At 39.5% G+C, this 9695-nt stretch overlaps 2 protein-coding genes across 2 annotated transcripts; one reads left to right on the forward strand and one right to left on the reverse strand.

Moving 5' to 3' along the window:
- Window positions 1-188: 188 nt before the first annotated feature.
- On the reverse strand, window positions 189-6738 carry brun (trafficking protein particle complex subunit brun). Its single transcript, XM_030389589.2, has 11 exons — window positions 6604-6738; window positions 6090-6548; window positions 5194-6018; window positions 4289-5133; window positions 2681-2924; window positions 2066-2622; window positions 1520-2010; window positions 1265-1458; window positions 1011-1202; window positions 750-957; window positions 189-682 (listed from the first exon to the last, which is right to left on the reverse strand). Exons 2-11 carry the CDS (start codon window positions 6280-6282, stop codon window positions 394-396), a joined length of 4038 nt encoding a protein of 1345 aa, XP_030245449.1. The 5' UTR covers window positions 6283-6548; window positions 6604-6738; the 3' UTR covers window positions 189-393.
- A 305-nt stretch (window positions 6739-7043) lies between these two features.
- On the forward strand, window positions 7044-9626 carry LOC108649540 (eEF1A lysine and N-terminal methyltransferase homolog). Its single transcript, XM_030389591.2, has 7 exons — window positions 7044-7267; window positions 7356-7715; window positions 7783-7990; window positions 8044-8662; window positions 8718-8910; window positions 8964-9103; window positions 9159-9626. The coding sequence occupies exons 1-7, from the start codon at window positions 7176-7178 to the stop codon at window positions 9566-9568; spliced, it is 2022 nt and encodes a 673-aa protein (XP_030245451.1). The 5' UTR covers window positions 7044-7175; the 3' UTR covers window positions 9569-9626.
- Window positions 9627-9695: the final 69 nt, after the last annotated feature.

Genomic DNA, 9695 nt, shown 5'->3' on the forward strand with positions numbered 1-9695 from the left:
ATTTCATTTTGTTATATATATATATATATATATATATATATATATATATATATATATTATGGCATTCTAGCTGTAAAGTATAGTGCGTAGTTTGAGCTTAAATATATATATATATATATATATATATATATATATATATATATTATATATATATATATATTTTTTTTTTTATATACTTAGATGCTTAATAATTTGAAAACAATTGCTTCTCATATTACAGTAACGGTAAGCTATTTGTGTTTACACAGATTTACAGCGCTATCATATATCGCATAGAACTACAGGAGACGGTACATTCACAGTACTCGGTATAAGTAAGATGAAAATAATTACAAATAAACTGAACTACATATGCAACAAAATTAAACTACATATCCTTAACAATTCACTCAATCACGGCTCTATAACAGTCACCTCAATGGGTGGTATAAATTTCCATATATGCGCCTGATGCTCGTCAAGGCCAGAAGTCGAAATAGTGCTTAAATTGGCTGCTGGTGGCGACACTTTTCCAAAATGACATAAATTGGTAGCTTCTGGACAAGAACGTGTCAAAATACTATGACTCTCTTGGGGCCTACTTGCGCACTCAATGTTGGCCTTGAAGCGACCAGGCGTAAAAAATATCACAGAGCAATTGTGTTCCAATTGCTCCAACTTCTCCAAAATAGGAATTGTAATTCTGCAAAATAGGTATAAAATTTATTTGGCACAAATTTATATTTTGAGGACAAGTGTTCTTTTTTTACCGGTTAGGTCCAGATATTGCAACGCGTGTCTCAAGATTGTAGTTTTCTATGCCGTTTAAGTAGTCTTGGTAGAATTTGATAGTTAATACCAAATGCTTAAGTGGCTGTAGTGATTGATTTGTGAGACTGATCGTTAATTTCGCTCTCTGCCCAACAGTGCACATTAATTCGCAATGTGGCTGCACTACTGTACCCTGAAAGCTTATAGCTTTAAAAAAAAAAAGTTAGATAAAACACTTATAAAATTTTTTTGTAACTTACCCCATTGAAGTGGGGAGATTGTGGTCAAATTCACCATGCCATGTGACAGAACAATTCCACGCAGCGAGGCGATGCCCTTTATGTCGGTGCCCGTCAGCAGCCAATTAATTTTCACACGGTCCGCTATATGGGTTGAGCAAAGCTTGCTGAGTGCATCGTTGAAGGAAAGAATTTGCGTGCGGAAACACAGCTCTATATTTGTGAAAATAGGGTAATCAGATGTACAGCACAAATATAAAAACATATTAAAATACCGCGCTCCAGATTCTCAGCAACTTCAGCTGCACGTGCCACACATATTTGCTCCAATGAGCAACGGTCAACCGGAATAGGTACGCGACAACTTTCTTTGGCCTCGATGAGAATATTTTTGTTATCAGTGTAGTTGAGCGACATTTCTTGAGCGGTTAAGTTAGATATGTCTAGAACTAAGTAGAACTGCGAAGGGCTGCAACAACTTTATAGATTAATACACCAATCGAAAAATCGAATTTAAATTATTTACGTACATTTCTGCGGGTAGCACATCCCAAGCTGTAATCAGGGTACTAGGAAGTAGCTCAAGGTTAAAAGATACAGCGCACTGACGACAATACCCTTCAGCGAACGCCTCTCCGCCGGAAAACTTGATGCGCAATTGAGCTTCCACATGTTGACTGTTCTGTGCGGAATGCACGCTCAACCCAGCATTGGAGGAAACACCTACTCCACTTGTCTGTAGACTTAAAGTATTCATTAAATACGGAGTTCCGGATATTTTTGAACTAACATTAATATTGTCTTGGCGACGATGTTGGGGTGAACTGACACGTGACGGCAGACTAGCAGATTGACTCGAAATATTAGAGTACTGCGACAGCGAAGACGATCCATACTCTTGAGAAGCCACGGGACCAAAAGAATTTATGGAGTCCGTTGGTAGGGGACATACGAAATCAGCGTCAGCATATATAACGAGCTCGAACTCAATAGTACTTAGCGGAGGTACGGGGAGCCGAGTCTGAAAACAAGTTGATATTACCAGAAGTAATTGAAAGTATACAATTTATATTTACCAGCAGGTCCTGTTCATTAATTTGAAACATTTTTCTTTGTATTTCCTGCTCGACATTTGAATTAATGTTTACTTCGAGATGCTCCAGCGGTATTGTATTACTCTCATTCCTTATTGTAATAATGCAACTAGAGGACTCACCATTGTATAGAGTCAGACTTGCAGATGTAACCACCAGGTCCGCACTGTTCATGTTGCTAAACGATGCAGACTGTGGAAGTGAGGTTTTAATAGAAATACTTGGCAAGGCAGGTATCACATCCACAAGATAGTTAGGCGGAAAGTTGCGTCCTCGCATGTGCTTTAGTCGGCAGTTCGACTTGACGCCCAAAGTATGAGTACTATAACCCTGCAGATCCAGTTGCCCAGTTTCAATAGGTGTTCCATGAAGAGAGACTTGTGTGGGCACATTCGGTTGCAAGACAACTGTCTGGGGCACCGATTCAAATACCACTCCATTTGTAAGTAGACGCATGTCTGTGACGGCCAGCTCAAATGGCAAGGGATTGCGCAGGGTTACGCATACCTCGCATAGGTCGTTTTGCACCCATAGAAAGTCTATTACAAAAATCAGCAAATAATAAATCTTTCTATTCTACGAACTATATTCACATGCCTATTTTGTTCTTCTCCTTCTTCTTGTTCCGCCGATCAACAGAGTTGAAGTGGATGGGAGTGAATAGAAATGGACCACTGTCCGCTTTGGCAATCTTAATACGTTGGGGGCGCAAGTGTGCAGGTAGGTCTCGTACTGCAAAGTGAGTTAAATAGGGTAAATCCGTAAGGTTGGCGGGAGGGATCACAGTCCCATTTTCTAGCACCAGAGGAACAGGCGAACCTTCACACTGTGCACTCAGATTCTAAAATAAATAAATAATAATTCATGAATTTATAATTCAATGTGAATATAATTTGAAGCTGATTATACCCTGAACCCAATGACAATGATTAATCAGGGTATAATGATTTTGTGTAAAAGTAAGTAACGGGCAGAAGGAATCATCGCAGACCCCATAAGGTATATATATTCTTGATCAGGACGACAAGCTGAGTCGATATAGCCATGTCCGTCTGTCCGTCCGTCTGTCTGAATGAGTGCGTCGATCTCAGAAGATACAAAAGCTATAGAGCTGAAATTTTGTGTGATTACTCGTGTATACCATACGCAGTACGGCTTTGCTTTATTTTTTCGATAACTCATCCGATATTTTGATTTTGTTTTTTCACCCTCATTTGAGCACTTTAAGACCTAGAGACTTCAGATTTCCTGCGTATGCATGTGTGCATAATCTAATCATTCTAATTAGAAAATCAGATTGGAAAGTTTAGGGTATCTTCTAGTCGAGCAGTCTCGACTAGAGCCTTCTTACTTTTTATACCCTGAACCCATTGAAAATGGGAAATCAGGGTATAATGGTTTTGTTAAAAGTATGTAACAGGCAGAAGGAGGCGTGGCAGACCCCATAAAGTATATATATTCTTGATCGGGGCGACAAGCTGAGTCGATTTGGCCCTGTCCGTCTGTCTGTCCGTCCGTATGTATGAACGCGTCGATTTCAGAAGATATAAGAGCTAGAGACTTCAACTTTTTTTTAAAATGTCCGTATATATCACGCGCATATCGAGTTTATCACTAAAAAACGATAACTCATTCCGATACTTTTTATTGATAAAAAACCTTATCGAAGATCACTTAAATAATTATATCTCCTACATCTTTCAAGCTAGAGTCTCCAAATTTAAAATGTATATAAAATGTATTTTATACAATTTCGATTTTTGTTAACATTTACCCTCCACCCCTAAATCCACCCCCTCACCCTCATTTTTGTAAAAGTCGTATATCAAATACTAGAGATTTGTGATTCGGTATACACATACATTTTAACATTATGATTACGTTCTGAAAGTTTCATTACGATCGTACGTCTAGAAATTAAATTATTCAACAAATAAGTTGTCATTATATTGCCAACACTGCAGCGCAACCCAAGCGCAATCGCCTGTATATGTGAGTGTGTGTATATGCGTTTGTTTGTTTGTATGCTTGTGTGTGCGTGTGTTTGTTTGTATGTGTGTGTGTGTGTGTGTGTGTGTGCGTGTGTGTTTGCTAATTATCATTGAAATATCAGTTGCTTGTAGGGTTCAGGGGATCTCGTAGTCGAGCTGTCTCGACTAGAGCTTTCTTTCTTGTTTACTTATCAATTATCTTTAAAACCCATACCTGTAGTTGTACAGCCATTTCGCTTTGCTCAGTGGCTGACATGTTGTTCCACTGTGTTTGAAGCAAAAATGTCATGTGACGCGTAGCCAGCGCCGAGTATCCAAGACGTCTCGCTGCAGATATAAGACTCTGTACAAGGTCTATTTGCAATGCTGGCCAACCAGCAGCATTCTCCAGTACTTCTAGGGGATCCAGGGATAGCAGGTATCCTGTAAAACTGCCTAACAAGAGGCGATAGCTCTGAGTCCAGTCCGGTGTTTGAGTACCCTGCTGTACATGTTTTAGTGCGGCCAGGCGCTGAAAAAATGCAGCTTTGCGCTGGTAACCGATTTGCTGATATAATTCTGTTATGACCTCAAATCGTTTAACGCGATCTGATTCGCTCATGCTGAGATTTATGTACAGAATGTTTTGAAGAAACATGGCCACATCCAGCGGCCGATTCTGCTCAATACATATACGCGAAGCTTTCAAAGCAGCCTCTGTTTCAATGGTTGCTGCATGTCGATACTTGCTATAGTTTATTATTGCCTTCCGATAATAATTGGTTATATCTTCAGGCTTTATTATATTTCCAGGTAGCTCGCCATTGCGGTGGCCATAAGGCGCTACAGATATTGTCGATGTCGAAGAAGAGGACGTGGAGGTTGTGGGTGTGCCCGACGCTGAGGAATTATTTGTCAATATGGATGAAACAGATGAGCAGGAAGATGAATGGGAGTTAAAAGCATCTGCGCAGTTTGATGTTCCCGCGGTCGTAGTTACAGGGCACGCATTCGCATTTGTCTTCTTCGTTGCGTCGCTTGCACGCCACTTTTCCGGCGTGGTGCGCAGCTGTGAAGTACCTATAATTCGAAGAAAAGTCAATTAATAATATAAAGAAAATAAAATTAATCTTAACCCGCCTGTTTCTTGCAGAGATGCGTTCCTGTGCAATACTTCGATTTCCCGCATTTGTGGATACAGTATAACAGCAGAAGCTGCGCATAGACCTTCTTCTGTGGCACCCACCCACAGGGAGTCGCCAACTGAGCGCAGCGTTTCATTGGCGTTGTGGTACAAGCTAAGTGCATCCTCTAAAAGGCCAGCCTGCAGCGACAGATCTGCCAAGTTCTTCATCACGCGGCCCACACAGCGTTTACGATTGTTGCGTGACTCCATGTCTAGGCCCACAAAATCACGTTTCTCAAAGGGCGCCAAAAGGAGACTGACCTTGTCGGCTTTTTCACGCGAGCGTTCAAGACGCCTCGACTCCAGCACCCAAAATAATGCGCTTAAAAAATCTTCGACACGAACTTCCAGATCCATGCCGATATCCTGCTCGCGGTAAAAAAACGCTTGTGATTTAAAATTGGACGGCGTGGTAAACTCATCCTGAAGCCGACCATATAGCAGGGACTTTTTTCCCGCACAGCTTTCATCCGTGTTTGCGACATTCTCTCCAATTGTTTGCAACACCGGTTGCGCATCACCTTTGGCATTGGCATTTGATGCATGCGTATCAGGTCCAAAAAATATGGCTCGTGACTCGTATAACGTGCCACCATATCTAACTTTTAGCGATTCGTGGTGACGGCACAGCTCGTTCAATTCCGTTTGGTTCTCAAATTTTCCTATAGTTATCAGGCCGAGTAATCGACGATGAGTTTGAAAGTCACCCCAATCGTTATGCTCCACGGGATGATCATGAATAAAGCGAAAATAAACGGTACGCACTGTGCCGCTAGAGTCTACAAACGAATAAATTTAATGTTAAAATATCGAAATGTTATTAAACAATATAAAGTGCGTGAAGAGTTACCCGTTACTTTGATATTATTGACACGTCGGACCTTCTCAAAAGCCCGTTGCAATATGCGGGCACGTGAAGGTCCCACGCCGCGCAGCAGCACCAAGAGGCAGCTATGATGCAGAGCAGTTTGCTCATAATCAAGACGTGACATAACTGGCTCCACGCTAGCATTAGACTGCACAAGCCCACCAGTAGCACGCATTTGTACCTCCTATAGTTCAAACGGTTCCTGTTTTTGGGTCCCTAACTTGCGACTTGACCTTCACATTTCCACTTACACTTCGAACTGGTCGATAAGTGCAGCTGTTAATGTTTTGTGCAACTGACGTTGACATCGACGTGCCTCAATTAATTTCCATTATTTCTTATTTAGGTGTAGAAAACTTCGTACCAAGCGATAACATCAAATTGCCTCCCCTTTTTATGATGCTGTTAGTTACACTCTTCCCCTATATTGATTTTGGCAGTCTACAAGCACAATTAAACTTTGACATGCATCGAATACAATTATGCACGAAAATACCTAAATCAATTCATTTAAAACCAAGAAACACACAGAAACAAAAAGCAAGTTAGTTTTAGCAAGTAAAAAATCCGTTTTCAGCTGTGCGATTCGCTGTGAATGGCACTTTGGAGCTGCATGAGAATAGCAAATGTTGATTTCAATTACTGAAAACTCATGTTAAAATACAAATAATACAAATTGTTGCTAAAGCGATTGGATAAATTTTTATTTTATTTTTTGGTAATATACAAGGTATATTTGAAAGCAACGTTGACATCAAATTTGTAGTGATAATTTAAATCAACCATTAGCATAATTCAGAAGAAAAATCCGTTTCGTTGCCAATTTTTAATGTGTATTTTCTTCGGTGACCAAAAATACTTGCTAATTTATTAAAATCAGTTGATTGACAAATATAATAATACTGGAAAAGTTAAATTGTCCATTCTTTGATGTAATTATACGATTCCGTGGCGTCACAATTTGCCGGTGATATTTAGCACCTTTTTGAATAATATTCAAGTAAAGTTAGATGCGCGATTTCATACAAGGGTGCTCCGAACTATAAATAAATTTAATAGGATCTTACAATGAATTTGCTGCCAAGAACCCGCGAAGAATTTGCGCAAACAGATTACTGGAATGAGTTCTTCAAAAAACGCGGTGAAAAGGCTTTTGAATGGTAATTGCAAATTCATATTTCCTGTTTAAAGGAAAGACACATGCCCCGTCTGCCAGTTTTTCTGATTTGTATATAAACTTTTTTTTAGGTATGGCGAGTATATAGAACTTTGCGACCAAATACACAAGTATATAAAGCCAGTAGACAAAATATTAATGCTTGGCTGCGGCAATTCAAAGCTTAGTATGGATATGTACGACGCGGGATATCGTGATATTACTAATATTGACATCTCATCAGTTGCCGTAAAAAAGATGATAGACCTGAATGCGAAAACGCGACCAGATATGAAATTCATTAAGATGGATGCAACGAAAATGTCATTTCCTGATGCGAGTTTTTCCGTAGCGTTAGATAAGGGCACATTGGACGCCATATTTGTAAATGATTCCGCAGAAACCAAAGAGATTGTGGATAGATATTTTACAGAAATACTACGCACAATGCGGTTAGTCCTTACTTTTTATAATAACATTAAAAAATACATATGATATATAAAAAAATTTTAACTGCAGCAATGGCGGACGATACGTAGGTATATCCATGTTGCAGGAGCACATCATTGAGTATCTGCTGGAGTTTCTACCTCGAAATAATTGTATGTTGCGAATTGTGCATTGTCTGGATGTGGAGCGCGCTAATAGAGAAAACAATTCAGAGGACTCGCTAATATTTCCTGTCTTTGTCATAATTGCAACCAAGTTCAATAGCCTACCAATGCCGGTAAGTGACATACTTCTGACTGATTTGCATTTCATAATAAACATTATTTTCAGATTCTTGAGTTTGGATTTGGCAACGAAAAAATGCAACGTTTTAGTTGCTCAAGAGAAATGACAACTGCTGTGGCATCTGTGCAAAAAGCAGCACTAGTTTGCAATGGACTAGCACGCTCAAGTATAGCTGGTCATAATGAAGTCACAATGGATCTATATCGAGCTTCAGAAGAAATGCCACGATACACCGTACACGTCCTAGAGCAAATGTCCGCTCGTGGGCTGGGAAAATATGCTGCATTTATTGTTCCGCAAGGCCGTGAAACTGAGTGGCTTTTTGCGACAACAGAGGGTCGTAGAAAGCTTCTGGAATCGGCCAAATTTCAACGATTAGCCGTGGTGACATTACATCGCGATCAGATTTATAGCACGCTTGAGGAGGTAAAAAGTGAATTAGGTTATAGCATAATGAATCTGGCGCCTGCTGGCCTTAAAGAACAGATTCCCTATTTATCATTGGGCTCTGAGGTAGGCAAGCGGGAGACGCTAATTTGTGGCTTCTCTAAGCTATCGGGAGACTTTCGTATTGAAGAGGTAGAAGTTGATGGTAAAATACTACGTCGCCTTATCTTTCTTAAGAATCAGTTTGTTGTCCAATCGGAAGCGTTAGTAAAAACAGGTATGAAGTTAAACTAATCACTCAACTATAAGTGTATACTGATAAACTTTTAAAGTTAAAATTAAAGGAAAAAAGGATCGCAAAAAAATTGATTTTGGCTACTTGGCTTGCCATCATCATGTCTACATGTCTGTAGGTGTGCAACTTGCCGCAACTATGGAGTGCTCTAAAAGAGATATACAGAACGATGTGCTAGTCATTGGGCTCGGTGGCGGTGGACTATGCAGTTTTCTACACGCAGCATATCCGTAAGCATTAAGTAATAAATATTTGCATAAACTACTTCTAATTTGAGTTTCAGTCAAACGCGTATTACAGCTGTTGAAATAGATCCTATAATGTTAGAAGTAGCTGAGCAATATTTTGAGCTTAAGCAAGATAATCGCCTTCACGTGGTTATCGATGATGGGCTTGCCTTCGTGGAACGCTGTTGTAATGAAGGTGAGGAAACGACTTAATGTTTAGTAATCATCTTAAGTTTTTGTTTTGTTTGCAGGCATCCAGTTTGGAGCAGTGCTTTTTGATGTGGATAGCAAGGATCTTTCGGTGGGCATGAGCTGCCCTCCAAAAAGTTTTCTTGCAAATAAAGTACTTATAGACATAAAACAGATATTAGGACCAACTGGTCTATTTATGTTAAATCTAGTGTGTCGGGATGATAGTTTGCGGAACGAAACGATAGCCAATTTGAAGCAACATTTTGTTTCAGTCTGTAGTTATAAATTGGACGAAGATATCAATGAAATTGTCTTCTGTGCCAACAACGAATGCTATAAAACGATCGACCAATGGAAGAAACACATGGGCACAGCTGGACGTCGTCTTAACAATGCTGTTAAAGATCAGAAATTGAGCGACAAGGATGCGCTTGACGTTGCGGATTTTCTCAGTGAATTGAAAATATAAAATTACAAAAAAAATTTACCTTGATTTCCTTTAAATAAACATACAACTATATAATATATATTATATAATATTCTTCAATATATAATTTTAGTAATAATATTTCTAATAACAAACTAATACACACAGC

This window comes from Drosophila navojoa, chromosome 3 (assembly GCF_054131105.1).
Source record: "Drosophila navojoa isolate 15081-1374.11 chromosome 3, UAZ_NAV_1.0, whole genome shotgun sequence".
NCBI lineage: Eukaryota > Metazoa > Arthropoda > Insecta > Diptera > Drosophilidae > Drosophila > Drosophila navojoa.